Source organism: Callorhinus ursinus, unplaced genomic scaffold (assembly GCF_003265705.2).
Source record: "Callorhinus ursinus isolate GAN/ISIS: 27379988/994484 unplaced genomic scaffold, GSC_fseal_2.0 scaffold10, whole genome shotgun sequence".
Classification (NCBI taxonomy): Eukaryota; Metazoa; Chordata; class Mammalia; order Carnivora; family Otariidae; genus Callorhinus; species Callorhinus ursinus.
The window spans coordinates 66,385,121-66,410,205 of NW_027397072.1; the positions used below are offsets into that span (position 1 = coordinate 66,385,121).

At 39.8% G+C, this 25,085-nt stretch overlaps 1 protein-coding gene across 7 annotated transcripts in view; it reads right to left on the bottom strand.

Moving 5' to 3' along the window:
* EML6 (EMAP like 6) overlaps positions 1 to 25,085 on the bottom strand; it is a 273,045-nt gene that overhangs the window by 96,797 nt on the left and 151,163 nt on the right. For 6 of the 7 annotated variants that reach the window (XR_012379830.1, XM_073897700.1, XM_073897701.1 and 3 more), the window contains exons 8-11: positions 11,142 to 11,343; positions 8,379 to 8,516; positions 6,460 to 6,716; positions 4,278 to 4,490 (exon numbers count right to left, since the gene is read on the bottom strand). Coding sequence is in view for 6 of the 7 variants with exons in the window: in XM_073897700.1 (XP_073753801.1) it covers positions 4,278 to 4,490; positions 6,460 to 6,716; positions 8,379 to 8,516; positions 11,142 to 11,343 (810 nt within the window). In the remaining variant the exon portion in view is untranslated. The remainder of the gene's footprint in view (positions 1 to 4,277; positions 4,491 to 6,459; positions 6,717 to 8,378; positions 8,517 to 11,141; positions 11,344 to 25,085) is intronic. The other variant, XM_073897702.1, reaches the window with a different exon arrangement.

Below are 25,085 nucleotides of genomic sequence, written 5' to 3' on the forward strand. Positions count from 1 at the left end.
AATTTTCAGTGTTACGTATCATAACAAGCAAAGGCTCCCCAAATTCTCTCAATTATTCCAGTATGGATTAAGCTAAAAATGGCCTTAACATTTAAGTCCTGTGGCTGAAGACACATCGGAACCTGTTCCAGATAATGCCTACTGCTTCACTGGTTCTGAAAATAAAATGCTTCAGAATGATTATCTTACACATTCTTATTCAAATACAAGATAAGACAGAGAGTCCTTTGTAATAGGGAAACAGAGAATAATTCTGTGGGGAAAAAAAATCAAATTATTGTTCAGAGTCATGGATGTAGCGCTGGGAGAATTAAATTTTGTTCCCTTGCACTGATTGCTTTACTCAGTGAACACCATCCCCAGGGAATGACTGCGGAAGGAAAGCTTTTTGCACTTACCGTTGTAGGTAAACTACCAAAGTCTCGTACATGGTTGGTAGAGGGCAGCACAAAGGCAGTCATGAAAATAAGCTGGGTCCATCCTATCATGTGGAGGCCTAGTAAGGCTACAGGAGATTTCAGGGGGCCAGCAAGTGCCCGCATCCCTCCTTCAGAAACAATGCTACCTACTGCAGGCTCTCTAACGGAACCTCTTTAATGGGGGAAAAAGCCATCTGTTCAACTGAGAATACTCATTGGAGAGGTAATGATTTAAATGTATATGAAGGTGAAAATGACCATACTATTTAAAATACCACCACCAAGCTGCCCCCATCTGAACATTCTACTACTGTTTGCTTTCTTTTTCATTGTAGCACTTCTCATGAGATGTGTTTACGTTTTCTTTATTGACTGTGTCCCCTCAGAAGAACAAAAGCTCCATGAGGGCAGGGATTTGTGCCTTTTTTATTTGCTGATGTATCTCCAGCCTCTACAATAGCACATAACAAATATTTATTGAATAAAAGAAGGCCACGTCCACCTCTTCCCAGGCTTTCCTTAGGACACGGTCACTTTACAAGTCCTCCCTTGGTTCTCTGAACCACGAGGATGTCTCAGACCTCTGCCCTCATCTCTTCTCTGGTGGTCCTCTCTCCCGTGGCTTTAGGTGCTGTCGATATGCCCTCCACTGCCAAACATTCGTCTTCTGGCCCTCAATTCTCCCTGGACTGCTGATAGCCCGTGTGCCCATGTCCACTTGGATGCCTAACAGGTGCCTCAGATTTATCGTGGACAACAGAGACCAAGGAGTTCTCCTTCCCTTCTCTCTTATCCCCATATCTCTCTCCCTCTCTCTCTCTCTCCCCCGAACACACACTTTTCCTTGCTTATTTTCCCATCTCCATAAATGGTGCCACCATCCACCCCACTGCTCAAGTCGAAAACTTAGGAGCCACCCTCAGTTCCTCTCTTTCCCTCTATTCCCACATCCAATCCATCAGCAAGACCTTCAGCTCTACCTGGACACTGTTTCCTAACCTCATGCACCTGTGTTCACATCTGTTCCTAATACCTTTGTCCAAGCCACCTCACCTGTCACCGGGACTTGTACAAGAGTCTACTTGAAGCTTCCCCTTCCCTAATCCATCCCACATGATATCAAAGTGGTCTTTTAAAAACTTAGATTGGTCATGTCACTCCTCCATTTTAAGCCCTCAATAGTTTCCCACCACACTTAGAATAAGACCCAAATTTCTAACAGTGGCTACAAGTTCCTTCATGACACAGTCCCCACCACCCTCTCCAGCCTCTGAGTACACAATACTCCCTTCATTCATCACACTCTAGCCACCCTGAACTTTATGCTTCTCTCCTGCATCAAGCTCATCCAAGCTCTACTGAAAGCCAACACTTTTCCCCTCAAGGTCCAGGGTTTATGCAACTCATGTCATACAACATCCAGGACACTTATTTTGGGAGGGAGCTCTTCAAGGACTGTGTGAGTATGTGTGTGTGCATGTGCGTGTGCATGTGTGTGTGTGAAGGATTAATGGGGCAGCAGCACGCAAGTCAGTCAAACAGGAGAGCCTTCCCTTGGAGAAGGGCTGGTGCCAAGGTAGTAAGATGTGGCAAATGTCAATGAACAAGGCTTTGAATTTTTACCTCATGGAAGTTTCTGTATGATGATGGTCAAACAGAATGTAGTCTAAATGACATCAGGGGAAATTATCAGTATGGATACTGCTTATTTTAAATTTGAAAACTGTCAAAATGAAATGAGAAAAACTGGCTTGGTGATGTAAAAATAAAAGCCACTGTAGGCATTTTCATTAACTGCAGAACATTTGTGTCAGAAGAGTGTGCAGCAGAATCCTATGCACATTAATTGTAAATGTGTCAATTAACTTGACTGGGAGTTTTATTTAATCACAATGGAAAACTACCATGTTTGCTCAGCCTCCACACTTCTCATTGTCACTAGCCCCTGCTCATGTTTGGCTGTTACAGGCTCAAAGGTTGGGGGCATACCTGCCACTGGGACCCCGGGCTACACGGCGACAAGTTCCACCAACGGTTACCATTCCTGTCAACAACACTCCTTTCAGAACTCCCCTGCCGATAGTTCAGGCACAGAAGGCCACAGAAGTCTGAATGTCTCTGAGGCAAACTGCAAGATTTATAAACCATGTGCCATGAAAAGTAGAACAAGTCAATTTGCTCAGAGAATATGGATACTTCCGAAGACTGCTGAGGGGGTTTTTATTACTCCCACCACACTATCACTTAGCTGTCAACCTTCCCTTATTCCGCAGATGTCTCCTGTGTGCCATCATCCTCAGGACTGTTTTACATATCAGGGTGTCTCATTCGGACAGACAGCACTGCTTACCGCCTCCTTCCTCCTTCCCCCTTCCCCCATTCTCATCAATAGACCCAAGATTTCCATTTCCATTCCTATTTTCCAGACCCAAGACCACCCTACAATGCTTGGAGATACACAGGAAGTACCAACACTCCATGAATTAACTTCTTCCCAAGTCCTGACTCTTGAGACCAACAATACTGCTTCTGGTCCCAGTGATGTTTCTTCTCAATTCCCATGTTCCTTGTGGTTGCCTAACTCACGTTCTGCAAGAACGTTGCTCAGTCTAACGGGATACGCCCTATTACTCAAAAGACCCCTCAGGGAGGGGAGATTGTGAATTAGGTATGTTGAGGTAATTTTGTGCCTCAAGCATTTTAAAGTGATGGCCATTTTATCAAGTGGAAAGGATGGCCACTTTGCTATGCGTTTTATGTTCAGTTCTCAACCATAACTGTTGCTGCTTCGGAACTGTCAGTTATCCGACAATGACTCTCTGATTACATTTTTCAGTCCCTGTCCTTTCTTAATTTAAAAATTGTTCAAGCGAGTGAGTTTTCAGGCCATAGCATGTCCCTACTGATTACTTTCTGAAGATCAGATTTTCAGGCTGGTGGGGAATCTCAGAAAACCCTGTGTATGGGCTTTGCCTCAACTTTTTTTTTGTAATTTTATTTTATTATGTTATGTTAATCACCATACATTACATCATTAGTTTTTGATGTAGTGTTCCATGATTCATTTTTTGCGTATAACACCCAGTGCTCCATTCAATACATGCCCTCTTTAATACCGATCACCAGGCTAACCCATCCCACGAACCCCTCCCCTCTTGCCTCAACTTTTTAAGGAAGAAGAAGACAGGGTCATTACATGGTTAATTCAGTCACATTCTACAAAGTCTGAAGGTGCCATAAAAACTGAAGGGACAAGATTTTAACAACAATAAAACAGAACAACAAAATGTGAGAGGAGAGTTTTTTTGAACCAATCTCCACTCTCAAAAATTTCACCAGTTATGTAAATGGGGTTTGCAAGATTAGTGCTACAACAAGGGGTCCGAACAACTGTGTCATCACCAGAACAATCCTTTCAGATTTTATCTTAAATACCTCTAAAAGGATTTTCCTTGGCTTTCTATGTGTAAGCACAATTAGCCGTGAAGCATAAAAGAATTTGAATTACAATATTGTAATGTAATATATAATTTAAATTATGAGTGTTTATTTACATAAATAAAAACAAAACTATGACTTGTTTAAAATGTGAAACATGAATCTTCTCAATCACAAACTTGCTCGTAATAACTCTGTGAACAAAACCTGACTTAAATTGGTAAAATCCCATATTTTAGAACGTCAAAAGTAAATGACATCAACAACACATTTTATCTAAAAGTGTAAAAGAGTAAAAATGAACATAAAGATGAAATGAATAATCTGCAAGAATAGACACCAAGAAAATCAGTCTTAATTACACTGCGTATACATTTTAGATTAAATACTTATTCAATGAAATCTCTCTCTTGGCCTTACCTTTCTTGAGACAAGGAAATTTGAACAACTTAACCAGTCCAAAATCATCACCGGAAACCAGCACAGAGCTGTTGTAATTTGCATCCACTGAATTGATGTCAGTGACATCAGTGTACTTTGGCCAAATTCCACTCACTTCAGGGCCTTTCACACAAGTCCAGGAGGCCCAGGGAATCCCTTTGATTTCTTCTTTACTTGTTAAAGGCTTCCCAGCTGAAAATTATCAATACATAGTAACATAATGTTACATTTAAAGGCATATTCTAATTTCCTTTATTCATTTTTCTTATAGAGGTTTATAGAAATTAAAAAAAAAAAACCTCTATAAACCAAGGAACCTAAAGAGTCTAATCTCTTTACCCAATTTGTGATTTTTTTCTTCCAGCATGGTTTAAAGAGAGTGCATGATCAAAACTCAGATATGGAGCTGAGAAAGAAAATGATCATTGTACTCAATGTAATATCCAAAACTACTATACAGATAGTATGCTTTGTGTTATTGATGAAATGACTTGTATGAAAATATATATATTATCATATTTAGTCACCAACAGTTTGCCAGATTTTTAAAAAAAAATTTATTCTCAACTTCTACTTTTCAAAAGATCCACAGAAGTAATTTTTTAAAATTTAGGTTCCAAAAATTTGTGTAAACATTTAATGGATATTATATAAATTTAAAAGCATTAGACAATGAAAATCCACCAAATTTTGATTAAGTAAACGTAAGTGGTTAGGGAAAAGAGTCTTGACAGTTGTGCCTGGTATGTTCTCAAATGTATGGCACAATTCCCCGTTTGTACCAGAACCTGGTGAGGGAGGTCACCCAGGGGCACACAAAGGCAGAAACACATGGATACAGAAATGCTTGGGAAAATGTCCTGTCATACACAATTCTAAAATTCAAAATCAAGCCAATTTAGCATACTACCTTGTAGTTTTTTCTTCAAAAATAAACAAACGTTTTCAAATAAAGAATCTGTGAGAATTGACGCTCTTATACATTACCGGCACACTGTCAAATTGGCACGCAGAAATTCTAGACTGATAGCATCACATAAAAATTCATGAAGATGAACATAAATCAGAGAGTTGACAGAACACAGCCTTTAACCCAACATTCCCCCTCTGGAAAATATAGTCCAAGGAAGTAACTCAGAAGAAGAAATCCCCCCTATATGAAGATATTTGGAGACGCACTATCTGTACCAGTGAAAAAACTAGAAATAAGTAAGCCCAAATGCTCACTAACAGGAGGACAAGAAAGCAAATTATGATATTATCACTGAGCAGGATGTTACTTTATTATTGCAAGTGATAAACATGTATTCCATAATTTTTCACATATGTAAAATATATATGAAATAATTTCAAGCAAAGAAAGTAGACATGCAGCAATATCCACCTAGTGATGGTGTGCTGGTGAAGTTGATAGGGCAGAGGTTCTTTTAAAAGGCCATGGTTACATTAGATGGTATAAACTATTTTCCAGTAAAAATTAATTTTTCAAGAAAAATTTTAAGATAAAATATTATTTGATGACAAGATTCATGATATTAAAATTTTCCTCTTATGTTAAAAAAATCATTAGTCAAAGATCACAAAACAGAAAATTGTCTTTTATTTCTGCCATTTTAGTATTACGAACTAAATGTCACTAAATGTTATAGAAGTCTGATGAATCTCTTCTAAAACAGTGGAGGTGACAAATAAAAATTGTACTTTTTAAATCCCAATTAGCTTATTTCACCAAATAATATCATAAAGACTTCCAATTATGAAGAACACAAATTTCAGACTAAAACCATCATAGCAAATGAGGACCGCAGTCCTCAAATGTTTAGCATTTTTGGGTATTTTTCTAGGGTATCTTTCCTTTCAGTTATCTTTAGGCAGTCTTTATAACTTCTAGCTATATATCCTTTGCCCATCATAACCCCTGCAAATATTTTTGTCCGGTCTGTGCCTTGTCTTTTCATGATTTCTTTCATTGCACAGTGATTTTTTATTTTAATATGTTCCAATTTATCAATCTTTCCTTTGAGAGTTTGAGATTGGGAGGGGGGGGGTCGTGTTTCTGAGAACATTCCTTGCCCTGAGATCATGATGACATTCTTATATATTTGCTGCATGTGGTTCAGACTTCCGATTTTCACAAACATCCAACACCTGCAGGACTTACACGGCATCTTGTAGAACAGGCGTTCTCCTGCGCCGTCATTGGTCTGCAAGTATTTGCTATCCAAAGACCAATCAATGTGGGTAATGAAACTAAGGGACTTGCTGCATTCTCCAATTTTCTTATACCGCTGGGCAACGGCATACACATCCACTGGGCCGTCATTGGATCCCACTGCGAGGTAAGAGCCATCTGGAGAAAATTTCATTTCATGAATGACTTCTTTTCGATCTTTGATATGAACCACTTCTGTCATATCTCTATAAGAATAAAAAGCAGCAATAAAAAGTGATAAGCAGCAAATCTAGAAATAGAAACCCCAAGCCATGTCTCAAAATTTGTATGTCAGAGAAAAAATGGTTTCAAAAGGGAGAGAACACCTATAGGAGCTGAAGGATTAACTTTTGAAGAAAGATATAAAATACTATTCAGATTCTGGCCATTTCAGGCAAAATTAACCGACATTTGAAATATTTAAGGCTTCCAAAATAAAAACAATGAAAAATTTAATGAAGTGCCTATTTGCTTTCATGGTTAATTATGTATTATTTTCCCCTAAAACTTTTTGCCTTGAAAAATTGCGGTTTGTAACATTGTTTTAAAAACATGTCCTGGAGAAAAGTGAACTACATCAAGGTTACTTTTTTAATATTAAATTCTTATGTAATTATTTAATTTTCACCGTGAAACTCAATAATTCATGTAACAGATCACCCAGATTTTGCATCCTTTTTGATCAGATTCTGGTAAGAACTGCTGCCCTCATTTGAAAGTTGCCACCATGAGACAGAATTCTGACTAGCAGGTCCCCGTGCCAGTACCAACAACTTCTTCCACTCCCAACAAAGTCAGTGCACAAATAATGGCGAATATTAGCTTCCACATAATTCCCCTCACCTGCTATCACTTATTAACGGCATTATCGTTTACTTTACATACACTATACACTATGTATATACTATATAATATACTTTGCTATAATATCATCAAATAGGGTTTGGGGGTTTTCTTTTGTTTTTTTTTTTTTTTGCTTAGGAAATCCATTAATAAAAATCCATCAAAAAGAAAAGAAGATCTGGTAATTGGCCATCTTTTCAAACCATGACTCAGCAGAGAAAGAAAATGTTGTCTACCAACTCAGTAATAAGTTATGGGTGGTTGCTAAATGAGAATTTAGTGTAATAAACCGTGCCAAGATCATTTTTCAAAGCTAGATAGAATCTTCTATGTGCAAACCATGCAGTATCTAATTTACAGCTTCATTTTCTTTCTGTAATCACAAATTATGTAAGCCAAAAAACCAACCAGTGCGTTTAGAGAAATTATATGCATGAGTCATAATTTTTGTCCAGTAAAGATAGGATGTTAATAAATATGAAATATTCCATTTAAGTTTTCATTATAGGTGGAAGAAATCTTTTACTCAAGCCCACCTCTAAAAATCTGGCAGTGCTGGAGCCTTTCTCATTTCTTTCTCTTTTCTTGGCTTCCTATAAGCCCATAACCTCTTGGGACCAGATAAGCTTGGGAGTTCATTATTCACTGGGTTTTAGAAAGGTTCACATACAATATATTATGTAACATCCCCAGTAGGAGTTAGGGCAGCACCCCATATTAAACACATTAATATTTTTGTAGCAAATCACATGATAATTATTCCTATTAAGAGATTAATAGGCAATAGACAGTCTCAAATCAGTTCACTGGGTCAAGACGTGCTAACAGATGAGTTATCCAAAAACTGTGGATTTTCAAAGTGTTTGGATTTGAGAAATACAGATAGGGGACTGTGAATCTAGAGTGTTCCTATTTGAAAGAGTAAATGCCTTTTTCCTTAAGTCCTGGCATACACCATGGCCAGGAGAACTGGTTTCAACAAGAGAGCATTTCTGACATTATTTTCCCTATCGGTCAGTACATGCCTGACTCGGAGCACAATGAAAGAGCCATCCTTCATGCCCAGGGCCAGCTGAGATCCATCGGGGCTGAAGGCCACACTGCGAACTGCTTCCTCCATGTTACAGCGGGCGATCAAGGCATGGTCAGCCAGGCTCCACAGCCTACGCACAAGAACAAAGTAAAATCAAAACCCACTTCTCACCGTCCTCGGCCAGCCCCGGGCCTCAAGGCCAGTTCACCATTCTGATGGTGATGACAGCAGAGGACGCACCAACTCCACACCAGTCCTTCCTCGCAGCAGGTCTGGCAATCTGGGAAGCTGTTCAGTTTATCGCTGGGTCATTGGCACCATTTGAAATACCCAGCAAGAACTATAAAATTAGGTAACATTTCCAGAGATTTTGAGATTGATAAAATAAGGACATTTTAAACACTCCCTCACACAAAATCTTGCTATTCTCTTTGGACATTCAAAATCATTATTTATCCCAATGGTTGTTAATAATGTTTAAAGAAAAAGAAGTACTACTGGATGTTATTATTGTTAATTCGTTTAAAGAAAATATGAGTACCCTTCTAGTAACTGTGTTATTTAAGCACCTGTAGATCGAAACCCACCTTGCTTACATTTGTTGGCCTCCCTAGAAAGAAAACCTATCTGAGATGGAGAAGATGGAAAGACACCCCTGCCCCTGCCCAGGATGGTCCCACAGTCAGCTGGGTTGTCGCGGTCATGCCTCACAAGCCCTCTGGGCGCCCCACTGCAGATAGGTCCACCACCCTTGCTTGGGGCTGACACTTCACAGTGCCCCTGGCTGATGGATACAGCTACTGTGGGAGAAATGGAGCTCCAGGGGCAAGTGCCCCCAACACACAGTTGCTGCAACTCCTGAAACACCTGATCCAGGCACCTCAGACTGAGTGAACATGAACTAAATATTTGAAGATACAAATGAGGGTTTATGCTAGTTGCAATCGTGGTAACCGACCGCTATCTGCTCATAGTCCTAAGACCATCTTTTCTAAACACACAAACAACAGGATCTGCCAGGGGGACCGAGAATCTAGAGGTCTGCCATAGGGAGGCATGAATAAGTCACACGTGGTGCTGTTTCTCTAAATGCCTTCTGCCATCAGGATGGATGGAGGCAGGCTCCTTAAAATGGAGAGCTGCACAGTGAAGAGCTCGCTGATCCCTGAGGCAGCCTGCACCATTCAGCCAAAAGCTCATGGTAGTCTTGCAATACCTCGTCCATTATTCATAATCTCATGCTGCTTTTAGCCTTGTACTATTTCAAGCAATGTAAGCTTTGCTTTACTAGCACGCAGAAACTATCACTCCCCAGTAGACTGTACCATCCCTATAAAGTCACTAAAGCTCATCTTTCTTAAGAAATTAGGGCTTAGTCTCTTCTTCAGTTGCAATATTCAGTGTAAAAGAACATTTATAATTTTAGCCAAATTCATGGTTAAGGGGAATAAGACATTCTGACAGTCAGGGCTCCTTGGAGATGTTTGCATTTCTCAGATGCAACAAAGTTGCCAAAATACAAAAGCTAAAGACTTTCTTGAAATCATTTCTATCTGGATGAGTATAAACTGAGTATCTCAGGTGCTCAAGTAACTTGGCACCAATTTGCCTGTTCAGGGAACGCTCAGAGTCAAGGAAGGAAAAGGAAGAGACGAGGGGGAAGGTGAGTAAAGAGAAGCTTAAACCATATAAACATGTATGCCACGTGGAGACACAGTGTGTGTTTACTGATGTTTAGATTGATGGGGCTTCAGTGCTTGGTGGAGATCACGAAATGGATTTACTTTTGGATTTATACCCCACTAATGAGCACATTGTGCCTTGATCAGATTCACAGACATACAGAACCAGAGCAGGGGAGAAGCAGGAACCTCCAGTCTAGTCTACAATGTTCTAATTTAGCTATTAGAGCCCAGAAGCAGTAATCAATCAACCACCTGATCCAGCAGCCTCTCCCTCCCACTGGCATGCACTCTTTCTGGCCTGCTTGTCATTGGGCACATTTAAAGGTCAGCGGCAAATACAGAAGTACTGAAGTCAGTGGAACAGCTTTCCTCACACACCTCTAAATCCTACATTCAGCCCTTCAACCGTCACAGAAATATTCGAAGTGTGCTCATAATGCGCATTTTATGCAATGCTGTGCTCTCAAAAAATAACAAGCGATCCACAACAAGAATCCTTGAGGCCCTCATAAAATTGCCTGTTTTCTTAGGAACCAGTACTTTCCTTTGATTTGAGGACAATGTTCAAAATTCCGTCTGAGGATTTGCAAAGAAAAAGTTGTTTCCTCACACCGAAGACAACTCTGAAAATCAGAATTTAAATTCTAATGAAGACAAATTCATGAATTCACCAATGGAGATGAATGTCTATAACAAAACGGTGAAATGCTGTGCACAGGCCCCTGTGGAGGACCCAGTCCACAAGTGGGAAATATAATCTAGCCACAGATAGATGCACTTAGTTCACATTATCAATTGAAAGAGAACTGGGAGCCTATCTAACTAGGAGCAGTATATTTTCACTCCTCAGAGCATTTTCATGACTTAAGATAGACCCAAAGAAAGACAGCAACAACCAAATGCTAAGAAGCCAAGTGTTGTTGCACTGAATGTCTCAACACTCCACTTGGAAACTGTGGTTCTACACTGTGCTTTATCCTTCTCTTGAGTAACAAGCAAATTTGGGCAAAATAAATCTGTTATCCCAAGGCAGCCCGGGAGATGACAAGCACCATTGCCGGGGGCCCCACCTGACAGAGCGATCGTCACTGCCTGTCACAGCCAGTGGCTTCTTGGGGTGCAGGGCCAGAGCCCAGAGCTCCCCCTCACAGTGGCCTTGCAAGATAAGCATCGGCTTGTCTCGTTCGCGCACGATCACTTCAAATATCTCACTGTCCTGGGTCCCTGCTAGAAGGCGGTCTGCTTTCCAGCACACACTCCGGATAGAGAGGCCTGGTGAAAATAAAGAAAGAAATAAAATAAAAGCATATATTCACACCGTTTGCAAATAAAGAAAAACACCTACACACCCTTTCACCAGGATAGCATCTAACGCAAGGCAGCTTAAAAATGTCGGAAGGAGAAATGTCAATTCCACATACTGTATTATTATTTTGTATTATTTACCATTTCCTTCCATGTGCTGGTCATTTACCCCACCCCTTGTGACGCAGGAGTAATCACTCCCATCTGACGTGTTTTTACATCAGGATGTATTTGAAATACTACATCTTAAAATGAGTATGAGGAGAAATTGGTCTATGAAAACCTATCTCTTTTTGAAATAATGTACTTCTGATTTGCTATGGAAAAGTTAGGAGTCAGTTCAATCTTTAGGATGCTGACACTATGTTAAAATTATATGTGGGCGATACTACAGAATGGTTAATTGCCATATTAGGCAAGTTTACTATGTATTTGATCAGAACCTAGACTCATTTTGCTGGATAAACAGATGTACCATGTCCCAGAAATATGCAAATGAAACTAATTTCAGTCTCTAAATACCATCAAACATTTGTCAGTGAAGATGCTATTCTTCTCTGACTTAACATTTTATACAGTCCTCTCTAAAAGCACAGTACTTCCTTGAAATACCCTTCCACCTCAAGGTACATACTCTCCAGGCAGGTCTTCATTTGCCTGCCTGATTTTTTATTTCTTGGACTTCTGCGGTCTGTTTTGTTCCTTACCGGGTACATTATTTATATACTTAGTGAATTTTCTCATGCCTGATTAGAAATACAGACAGAATCCCGCTTTCACAACTACTTTAAATAAGGCAGGGATGTGGTAAGCTTTGAGATCTGAGTTGTCTCCCCAGTGGGCTTTGTGCCTCTGGCATAGAAAGTACCAGAAGTCAGAGCACAAGACTTTAGTCCTGCTCCATACCTGATTGGCCAGACACACCAGGGAGTGTCACTTTCTCTCTGGAAACCAGTTTTTCTCTGCATTAAATGCAGACTATAATTATGGAGACCATGTAACATATCACTCAAGTTAAGACTACTTTGAAAGACAAATTAAATTTACATACTTTTAAAAACAATGTATGTATAGAGAGAGTGCACGCGCATGCACAAGCAGGGGGAGCAGCGGGCAGAGGGAGAAGTAGGCTTCCCGCGGAGCAGGGAGCCCAATGCTGGGCTCGATCCCAGGACCCTGGGATCATGACCTGAGCCGAAGGCAGACACTTAACCGACAGAGCCACCCAGGCGTCCCATAAATTTACATACTTTAAAAATATTTAGTTTTTAACTAAGAAAGCAGCTTTACCATGTTGAAATAAATAGTTCTATCATAACATTTTCAAATACAAAATTATAATTACACTTTATCACAAAATGATTAAGTCTAGAACAGAGGGATGAATAGGCAGAGCACAGAGGATTTTTCAGGGCGGTGAAACTATTCTGCAAGACACTGTAAAGGTGGATACATGTTATTAGACATGTTTCAAAACCCACAGAATATATAACACTGAGAGTGAACTCTAATGTGACCTATAGGCTTTGAGGGACGATACGTCAACGTAGCTTCACCCGCTGTAACAACTGTACCACCCTGGGAGGGGATGTTGGTAGTCAGGAAGGCCGTGCATATGTGGTGGCAGGGGGTCTAGGAGAAATCTCTGTACATTCCATTCAATTTTGCTTTGAACCTAAAACCACTCTAAAAAATTAAGTCTATAAAAAAAAAAATCCAGGACAAATGCTAAGCCAAAGGGGATGCTGGGACAAAAGAAGTGTTAACTGGGGGTATATGGAGATGTTAACTATAACCCTCACCTTAATCAACTCACAGTGGTCCTACAAGGATCCAATGAGAGGAAGCATTCATTTACAAAAAAAAGAAAAAGTATTTTTTTAAGGCACACAGGCAGTAACCATCTCTACTCCTTGCTCTGAATTCACTCTATGTCTCTTGAAATGGAAGGAGACAGTACATAGGCTGATTTATTATTCCTGCTCTGAGTAGTAAGGAAAGATACCCTGGCAATGGTTACTTCAGGGTTAGTCACTCAAAATCCTGCCAGCAAACATCATGATGGACTTTCAAGGTTGGGAAGGACAGATACGTGGTGAAAGCAGCCAGGGTAAAATCGCAGAATGACAGGGCAGGCGGCTCAGCTGTGGAGGAAACTCTGCTTTGTGGCGACGATCTTTTGCCCTATCCCTTTCCTGTCCTTCTCTCTTTCTCACACTTTTCCAGAGGTTTAGTTACCATTTGCTAATTAACATATTCCTGTTTCTTTCAGGACAGGAGTAAATTTGTTACAGGCTTTGACCACTTATGATTTTATTACAGAAGAGGTTCAACACTTTGTTCTTCAGAAACAGGAAGTACAGAGGAATATTAACTCTTTTTTTAAGAAAATGTTTTATTTTATTTGAGAGAGAGAGAGCAAGCACAAGTGGAGGGCAGAGGCAGAGGAAGAAGGAGAAGCAAGCTCCCCACTGAGCAGGGAGCCCTATGTGGGGCTCCATCCCAGGACCCCAAAATCATGACCTGAGGCGAAGTCAGATGCTTAACTCACTGAGCCACCCAGGCACTCCAGGAATATTAATTCTATTCCAACATCAGCAAAAAACATCAAATAATTTACTTTTTATTTGTTGTCTATTTCCTCTCACTAATGTCTGTGAATACAATAATTTTCCCAGTTGTATACACTGTTGTATCCTCAATACCTAACCCAGTGTCTGGCATGTAATATATGCTCAATAAAAATGGCCAAATAAACTAAAACATCAGAATCACAAACATTTCTTGTGTCCTTGGAAATACTAAGAAATAAATGATAACATCCCTATCCTCAATGAAAACACTGAAAGGAGGGATTTGTTCATTCATTTATTCAAACATTTTTTATTAAGTACCTACTACGTGCCCAAGACTAGAGCTTGGATAGTGAATAAGGCTCACGCCCTATTGGGAGTTTATTTACATTCTAAGGAGGAGCAAGACATTTGCAAACAGATATTTACACACCAAAAAAAAAAAATTAAAATGACATATACAAGATTCTAGGTCAAGATGGGGATGTAGGAGGATCCTGAATTCATTCCTCCCATGGACACACCTAATCTACAGCTACATAGGGAACAATTTCCCCTGAAAGAAGTCCAAAAGTAGCTGAACAATTCCTACATACCAGGCAAACAAGAAAAAAAAAAAAAACCTCACATCAAAATGAGTAGGGGCGGCCGAGACACAATCTTGCTATAAATCCCACCCTTGGGCAGCAACCCACAATTGGGAGGAAACTCACAACTCTGAGCTTCTTTCTGAGTAGTGAAAGTTTTGAAGCCCACATCTGACACCTCAATGTTTAAGACCTGCACCTGAGAGATGAGGCCCCAAAGTATCTAGCTGTGAAAGCCATCCATAGCTTGTATCCATGAGATCCACAAGACTGTAACAAATTAAAAAATAGTGGGTTCACTGTGGCTATCCTCCAGGGCCCAGTGCAGAGGAAGCTGAAATGCCCAGTTATTCTGTGAAAGAGGACTATTTGCTTAAAGTTTCAGTCTGAAAGGCAGGCATCTAATCTAATACACACCTTGAGGCCCACTGAAATACTCTCCAAAGACTGAGGAGGCCCGAGGGTGCTATGCTTGCACTTTCCCTCTGCCTTGTTCCAGCTTGCTGCCATCTCCTGGAAAGAAGCCTGTACACACAAGGGGCACCAAGGTTTGTATGGCTACTGCCCAAGAGTCACCCCTTGACCTCCTGGCTTGGGAGGCCAGCAGTGCCTACATTCATGGATCCAACAAGACTGTAACAAATGGAGAAACCGTTCTTAATCAGCTACCCCCTAAGGCACAGCAGAGACAGAGCAGCTTGAGATGCCCAGGCTCTCTATGGAAGAGGTCTATTAATTTATCTTCATAACTGTGGCCTGAGGGGCCAACCTCTAAATACATACACATCTAGGGATTGGTCCACTCCAGAGACCAGGGAGGCCCTTGGGTACCATTTTGCACTCTCCCTTTGTCCTGCCCCAGGTCATCAGTGTCTCCAAGAAAGGAGCTTATGCTCAGGTCTGGCACCCCAGCTTTTGTGGCTGGGCCGGAGAGGATACATCTCTTCATAGCCTGGTTCTGAAGGCCACCAGAGCTTGAGTGCACAGGTTCAATGGCATGGTAAGCAAACAAACAAATAATTCTTAATTCTTAACTAGCTATTACCCCAGGCCTCAGTGCAGAGGGAACAAACAGAAATGCCCATCTCCTGCTCTTTCCCTGAAAGAGGTGTGTGTACATACTTTAAAAGCTGCTATCTGAGGTCTGGCTTCCAATCGGACTGAATATAGGTGCTAAGATCCTCCCCTTTGGGACACTGACAGGTCTTGGTACACCCTCAATTACTGGGAATGACAAAGAACCAAGTAGGCTGTTTATACAATCACAAAGGTTTGATGGACAACCAAGAGCTAGGGGAAGGGCTGAACAATAAGATTCATCTACATGAGGCCATCTCTTTAAGACCAGGAGAGGTGCCTGTTTAATGTAGAGAAGCCAACTGAGAGAGTCAAGAAAAAATGAACAAACAAAAGAATATGTTCCAAATCAAAGAACAAGATAAAATCTCAGAAAAAGACCGCAATTAATTGGAAATAAGTCATTTACCTGATAAAGAGATCAAAATAACAGTCCTACAGATACTCACTGAGCTCAGGGGAACAAAGCATGAACAAAGTGAAAATGTCAACAAAGAAATAAAAAATATAAGAAAGTACCAAACAGAAATTAGAGATAAAAACAATAACTGAACCAAATAATACACTAGAGGGGTTCAACAGGATACTAGATGAAGAAGGAAAAAGTTCAGTAAACTCCAACAGAGGGCAGTGGAACTCACCCAATCAGAACAGAAAAAAGAAAAAAGAATGAAAGAGTGAAGACAGCTTAAGAGATTTATGAAACAACCCCAAGTAGACTAACATTGGTATTATAAGGGTCCCAGAAGAACAGGGAGACAAAGAGGCAGAAAACTCATTTGCAGAAATAATGGCTAAAAATTTCCCTAACATGGGGAAGGAAACAGACATCCAGATCCAGGAAGCACAGAGAGTTCTACATAAGATGACCCAAAGAAACCCAGACCAAGACATATTATAATTAAAGTGTCAAAAGTTAAAGACAAGGAGAGAACCGTAAAAGCAGCAAGAGAAAAACAATTTGTTTTGTATAAGGGAAGTCCTATTAAGACTATAAGCAGATTTTTCAGCAGAAACTTTGCAGGCCAGAAACTCTGCAGAGAGTGGCACAATATATTTAACTTGCTGAAAAAAAAAGAGCCAACTAAAAATACTCTACCTGACAAAGTCATCCTTCAGAACTGAAGGAGAGAGGAAGACTTTTCCAGACAATCAAAAGCTAAAAGACTTCATCTCCATTAGAAGGGCCTGACAAGAATTGTTTCAGGGACTTCTTTAAGTTGAAATAAAAGGGTACCAATCAATAATAGGAAGAGATATGAAAGTATAAATCTCACTGGTCACAATAGAGTAAAATTCAGAATAATTTAATGTTGTACAGGTGGTGGGTTAATTACATATAAAAGTAGGAAGAAAGTTAAAAGACAAAAGTAGTAAAAACAACTATAACTACAATAATTTGTTAATGGACAAAAGAAAAAGAGGTAAGTTGTGACATCAAAAACAAAACATGGGAGGGGGCAGTAAAAATGTAAAGCTTTAGAAGGCATTCAAACTGAAACTATTATTGACTTAAAACAGACTGTTGTAAGTTGGTTTAGGAAAGCCTCATGGTAACCACAAAGCATAACTATAATAGATACAGTAAAGATAAAGGAATCTAAGTACACCACTACAGTACAGAAAATCATCAAATCACAAAGGAAGAGAACAAGAGGAGAACAAAGGAATTACAAAATACCAGAAAACAATTAACAAAACAACAGTAAGTAGTATCAATCAGTAATTATTTTAAATGTAAGTGGACAAAATTCTCCAATCCAGAAACATAGGGTGGCTGATGGATAAAAAATAAAAGACCTATCTACATTGCCTACAACAGACTCACTTCAGATGTAAGGACACAGAAAGACTAAAAGTAAAGGGATAGAAAAAGGTATTCCATGCAAACAGAAACCAGAAGAAATCTAGGATACCTGTACAAAATAAGCTTGAAGATAAAGACTGTAATAAGAGACAAAGAAGGTTATTATATAACAACAAAGGTGTCAATCCAGCAAAAGGATATATTTGTAAATGTTTACATACACATCATATGAGAACCGAGATCTTTAAAGCAAATATTAACAGGCCTAAAGGGAGAAATGGACAGCAATACAATACCGTAGTGGACTTTAATACCTTACTTTCATCAGTGCATAGATCATCCAGACATTAAATCAATAAGGAAACACTGGCTTTAAATGACACATTAGACCCGATGGGCTTATAAGACATTTAAAGAACATCCCATCCAAAAGCAACATAGTACACATTCTTCTCAAGTACACATGGAACATTCTCTAAGACAGATCATATGTTAGTCCACAAAACAAGTTAAGAAATTTAAGAAGATGGAAATCTCATCAGGCATATTTTCTGACCACAATGGTATGAAACTAGAAATCAATGACAAGAACAAAACTGGAATATCCACATGTATGTGAAGATTAAACAACACATTACTGAACAACCAATGGGTCAAAGCAGAAATCAAAAGAGAAATAAACAAATGGAATTCCTCATATCAGTGAGATCTTAACCTCAGGAAACAACTGAGGGTTGCTGGAGTGGTTGGGGGGAGATGGGAGGGATGGGGTGGCTGGGTGATAGACATTGGGGAGGGTGTGTGCTATGGGGAGCACTGTGAATTGTGTAAGACTGTTGAATTACAGACCTGTACCTCTGAAACAAATAATACATTATATGTTAATAAAAAGAAGAAGATAGCAGGAAGGGAAAAATGAAGGGGGGGAAATCGGAGGGGGAGACAAACCATGAGAGACTATGGACCCTGAGAAACAAACTGAGGGTTCTAGAGGAGAGGGGGGTGGGGGGATGGGTTAGCCTGATGATGGGTATTAAAGAGGGCACGTGTTGAATGGTACACTGGGTGTTATACACAAACAATGAATCATGGAACACTACATCAAAAACTAATGATGTAATGTATGGTGATTAACATAACATAATAAAATAAAATTTAAAAAATGGAAATAGAAATACAATATACCAAACCCTAGGAGAGGCAGCAAGGGCAGTTCTAAGAGGGAAGTTCACGGCAAATAAAAGCCTACATTAAATAACAAGAAAGATATTAAGTTAACAACCTAAATTGATAGCTCAAGGAACTAGAAAAAGAAGAACAAATGAAGCTCAAAGTTAGGAGAAGGAAGGAAATAAAGATCGCAGAAATAAATGAGGTAAGAGACTAAAAAGATAATAGAAAATATCAGTGAAACTAAGAGCTGCTTTTCTTTTAACAGATAATCAAAATAGACAAAACTTAAGTTAGACTTAACAAAGAAAAAAGAGAGGACCCAAAGAAAATCAGAAATTAAAGAGGAGACGTTACAACTGATACACAGAAATACAAAGGATCCAAAGAGACCTCTATAAAGAGATATATGCATATAAACTGGACAACCTAAAAGAAAGGGAAAAGCTCCTAGAAACATCCAACTTACCAAAACTAAATTATCAAGAAGTAGAAAATATGAACAGACCAAGAACGAATAAGGAAATTGAATCAGTAATCAAAAACCTCCCAGCAAAGAAAAGCCCAGTATCACATGGCCTCACTGGTGAATTCTACTACACATTTGAAGAAGAATTAATATCAATCCTTCTGAAATGCTTCCCAAAAATGTATGAGGAGGAAACCCTTCCAAACTGATTTTATGAGGCAAGGATAACCCTGATTATCAAAACCAGACAAAGATGCCACAAGAAAATTATAGCCCAATTTCCCTGATAAAGATAGATGCAAAAATCTGCAACTATTAGCAAACCAAATTCAACAATACATTAAAAGGTTCATATACCATGATCAAGAGGGATTTATTCCATGGATATAAGGATGATACAGCATCTGCAAATCAGTCAATATGATACATCCCATTAACAAAATAAAGAATATAAATCATATGATCATCTTAATAGATACAGAAAAAGCATCTGACAAAACTCAATATTAATTTATGATAAAAACTCTCAACAAAGCATGTATAGAGGAAATGTACTTCAACATAACAAAGGCCACATATGACAAGTCTACAGCTAACATTATACTCAATGGTAAAAAGCTGAAATCTTTTTTCTAAGATGAGGAATAAGACAAGGATGCCCACTCTCGTCACTTTTGGAACAAGTATTTGGAAGTCCTACTCAGAGCAACTAGGCAGGAAAGAAATAAAAGGCATCCAAATTGGAAAGGAAGAAGTAAAACTGTCACTATTTGCAGGTAACATGATTTGATATACAGAAAACCCTAAAGATCACAAAAAGAGTTAGAACTAATCATGAATTCCGTGAAATTGCAGGATTCAAAATCAATACCTCAGAATCAGCTGCATTTGTATACACTAAAAGTAAACTACCAGCAAGAGAAATCAAGAAAACAAACCCATCTACAATTGCATCAAAAAGAATAAAATACTTAGGAATAAAATTTTTTAAAATATTTATTTATTTATCCCAGAGACAGAGAGAGAGAATGCAGGGGAGGGGGAGAGGCAAAGGGAGAAGGAGAAAGAAACTCAAGCAGACTCTGCTCTGAGTATGGAGCCCAATGTGGGGCTTGATCCCACCACCATGAGATCATGACCTAAGCAGAAACCAAGAGTCCAATGCTCAGCAGACTGTGCCACCCAGAAGATCCTACCTAGGAATAAATTAAACTAAGGAGGTGAAAGACCTGTACACTGAAAATTATAAGACATTGTTGAAAAAAAGTAAAGATGACACAGATCAATGGAAAGATATTCCATGCACACGAATTGGAAGAAGATTGTTAAAATATGTAGAATGTCTATACTACACAAAGCAATCTACAGTTTTAATACAATCCCTATAAAAATTCTAAAGGCATTTTTTTGCAGAATAAACAATCCTAAAATCTGTTGTATGGAACCACAAAAGACCCCGAGTAGCCAAAACAATCTTAAGAACAAAGCTGGAGGCAACATACTTCCTGAATTCAAATGCTGTTACAAAGCTATAGTAATCAAAACAGTATGGTACTGGCACTAAAAGAGACACATAGATCAATGGAACAGAGAGTCCAGAAATAAACCCACCCATATATAGTCAATGAATTTATGACAAAGGAGTCAAGAATACACAATGGGAAAAGGACACTCTTTTCAATAATGGGTGTTGGGAAGACTGGACAGCCACACGCATTACAATGGAACTGGACCGCTATCTTACACCATACACAAAAGTTAACTCAAAATGGATTCAGGAACATAAGAGCTGAAACCATAAAACTCCTAGAAGAAACATACGCAGTAAATTCTCTGAAGGCATTCTTGGCAATGATTTTTTGGCTCTGACACCAAAAGTAAAGGCAACAGAAGCAAAAATCAATATGTGGGAGAACATCAAACTAAAAAGCTTCTGCACAGCAAAGGAAGCAAAAACAAAATGAAAAAGTAACCTACCAAATGAAGAAAATATTTGCCAATCATACACCTGATAAAAGGTCAATATCCAAAATATATAAATAACTCATGCAGTTCAAGCAAAAAAATAAAGACCCCAATTTAAAAATGGGCAGAGAGGAGCACCTGGGTGGCTCAGTTGGTTAAGTGTCTGCCTTCAGCTCAGGTCATGATCCCGGGGTCCTGGGATCGAGCCCCACGTCATCGGTCTCCCTGCTCAGCGGGGAGCCTGTTTCTCCCTCTCCCTCTGCCCCTACCCCCACTCATGCTCTGTCTCTCTCTCAAATAAATAAATAAATAATTTTTAAAAAATATTTAAAAATAAATAAATAAATAAATAAATAAAAATGGGCAGAGAATTTGAGTAGACATTTCTCCAAAGAAGACATACAGATAGCCAACAGGTACACGAAGAGGTGCTCAACATCATTAATGATCAGGGAAATGCAAAACAAAACCACAATGACACAATGGCTCTCATTAAAAGAGATAAGAAATAACATGTGTTGGTGAGGATATTGAGAAAACCGCTGCTGGGAATGTAAACTGGTATAGCCACTGTGGTAAGCAAGATAGAGGTTTCTCAAAAATTAAAAATACAGTTAACATATGATCAAGCAATTCCACATACAGATATTTACCCAAAGAAAACAAAACACTAATTCAAAAGGAAAATGAACCCCCATGTTCACTGCAGCGTTATTCACAAGAGGCTGATTCCATGTTTGGGCTACGTGTTTATCAATGGATGAATGAATAAAGAAAATATGGCACGCGCGCGCGCGCGCACACGCACACGCACACACACACACACAATGGAATATTATTCAGCCATAGAAAAGGAAATCCTGCCATTTGGGACAACATGGGTGGACCTTGAGGGCATTATACTAAGTGAAATAAGTCAGATAGAGGGGCACCTGGGTGGCACAGTCAGTAAGACATCCGACTCTTGGTTTCAGCTCAGGTTGTGATCTCAGGGTCCTGAGATTGAGCCCTGTGCTGGGCTCCGCACTCAGCAGGGAGTCTGCTGGAGTTTCTCTCTCCTCTCCCTCTCCCCCTAGCTCTCTCTCAATAAATAAATGCTTTAAAAAAAAAAAAAAGAAGATACATATTACACAAATTCACTTATATGGGGAACCCAAAAAACAAACAAGCAGCAAACAAACAAAAACCCCCGAATTCACTGGTAAAAGGAACAGATTGGCGGTTGCCCAGATAGGGGGTTGGAAGGTAGGCAAAAGAGATGAAGATGGTCAAAGGATACAAACATAGAGTTATAAAATCAGTAAGTCCTGGGGATGTAATGAACAGCATGAAGACTATAGGTTCATAATACCATATTGTATATTTTAAGTTGCTAAGAGAGTAGATCTTAAAAGTTCTCATTAAAAGAAAAAAGGTAGAGCTATGTGGTAGTAGGTGTTAACTAGACTTATTGTGGTGATCATTCCGCAACATATACAAATATCGAATCACTATGTACACCTGAAATGCATATGTCAATTGTAGCTCAATAAAAATGATTTACACATACAGATATACACCCAGATCTCAGCAATGTGTTACATAGTTAAACTGTCATTGAAATATTCCAACCACAGTCCCTTCATAATTCCACTGATTGTCTTCAAGAGCCCCCTTCCCAAACAGGCCTGGTACCTGTGGCTGCCCGCTAAGCATGAGCATGCCGGCCCTTCCCCACGGCCTCCAACAGCAGGTCCTGCTATATGAGGCTAAAGGCTTGAAAACTGACATTTCTCCCCAAGATCTGGCACTGCATTTGGTCCAGTATGCAAACATTTTTTTTTTCTTCCCACCACCCCTACTATTTTTTTACCTGCTCATTTTGGGGAAAAAATTCGGCAGGGTACAAGAATATTATACCAAACAATCCACCACCTGGAATTGCCAAATGTTAACATTTTTTTAAAAGTTTGCTTTGTCTTTTTTAAAGAGGTTTAGGAACAAAGAAAAACTTTCCGACTCAGTGAAGACTGAGGAGCCAGTCCAGGTACATAGCCCCCGCTGTGTTTTCAGCCTGGGTCCTGAGAGTTCTCGCATTCCTCCATAGGGCCGAAGGGTTTTGGCAAGGAAGGGCCAGACAACGAGAGACCGAGAGGCCAAGCCTGAGGACCCCACTCCTCTTTTCCCTCAACCCCTCGCAATGTGTGTTTCATAGCAGATTTCCACTGAAGTATGGAAATACTATGGAAATCCAAAATGGAGGGGCTTTAGAGAAGGCAAAGGCAATAGAGTAAAATGATACGGATTATTTCTGACTAAAGATGGGCAGAGGGGGAAGGAGAGAGAAGGAGGGAAGGAGTTGTTACATTTTCATTGTTTACAACATAAACTTAATGAGGTGAACATTTTCTCTCAGAGACCAACTCAGGCTCTCCGCAAATACTCATTGATTCCAACAGATAAATTGTGTTTTGTCGCATCAGACAAGTCAATCCCAGGGGTCTACCTAAAAAGACAGATAGGACACTGGGCCACTCTGACTTCCAAGGTAACTGTTTAAAATAGGAATCACGTCCTGAAAACACCTCAGTGGACAGAACTGTATTCAGGTTTCCTAATAACATCCTGTTTTCATCATTTCAAACCTACCTGCTGTTCTGCATGCAACACTGGTGAAGAGAATGGCAAGGGTCTCATCTGGGTACACTCTGGAAAGACCTTAGTGCCTGGTGGATGGGCAGGGTTCTCCCAGCATCGCCCTTCTCCTGTCTGTTGAGACTTGGTTTTAACTTCTCTGACACAGATGCAGAGAACAGTAGTGTAATAGTGGTTTCCTAGCCAGACTGGCCAAGGTGGCCACTGCTTTGGGAAATTATTAAGCTATCTTTGCTTTTTGTCTTCTGCTGTGGGAGTCCAAAAAACCTAAGGTATTATTCGGAATATAGTTAGAAATCCACCAAAAATAAAGAGAATGCCAGGAAAAATCATCCTAATTATTTAAAACCATAGAAGTGCTCTTTTCTTCTGGATGCATGTTTGAGACAGTATGAGCTGAAGGCGCTTTGCTGAATTGGAGAGGTGGCCTTCGCAGACACTCCTCTGAGAAATGTGGGGCTCTGGCCTGTGCTTGGTCCGGATAGCCAGCAGATGGCAGTAAAGAGCAACCACCCACTTAAAAATCAGCTAAGGCAAAGACCAAAATCTCACCAGCCCCTTGCCTCGTGGTTTTGTATTCAGACCAGAGAGTGGTAAACAGCATCTTTCTAATCCTTTTGGTGAATGTCCTGAAACCAGGGTATTAGTAGATCTCATCCATCAGTATCATGAATATCAACACAGACCTAAGGGACACTGCTTATTTTTCATTGGCTCACTGAATGGTTAAGTACATGGCCTGGACTTATATGCCAGCCCCAGCCCCTCCCAGCTGTGATATGGCAAGCTACTCAGTCTTTTAAATCTTCAGTTTCCCTGTCTGTGAAGTGGAGAGAATATTGGCACTCGCTGTTATAAGGAATCAATACAATCGTATATTTAAACACTTGACCCATGGTCTGGCACTTAGGAAATTCATAAATATGAGTTGTTATTATCTTAACCAGCCAGTTTTTATTGGTCTCAGCAGACAGCACCCTTGTATATGCAGTCAGGTTCCAGCCCAGGCCGGGTTAATATAAGGAGCGATGAAGTTCCTGCATACACCTTCCCTGGAGTCTCTTAGTTACCTCCTTGTGTTACAACTTACGTGCTGTTGTTGTTGTTTGTTGTTTTGATGTGCTGGCACCATAGCCTTAGAAGGAAAGGCTATGGTCCAACACACAAAGACAGAACAAACTATATGGGGAATAAAATGGTCTTTCCCCCCAGCTATTTGGCCCGAGAAGGGAAGATGGGGTGTGTGTGTGTGCATGTGCATGTGTGTGTGTAGTACATATTAGTGTTCTTAAATCCAGTGCTTTGCCTGATATATAAGCAAAGGGCCAAGAGCAGATACTCCAATCCTCTGGTGCATCATAATCTGCCTGAAAAGTGTTTTTAAAAATATGGGGGCCTGAACCCCAACCAGAAACTCCTCTCAGTCA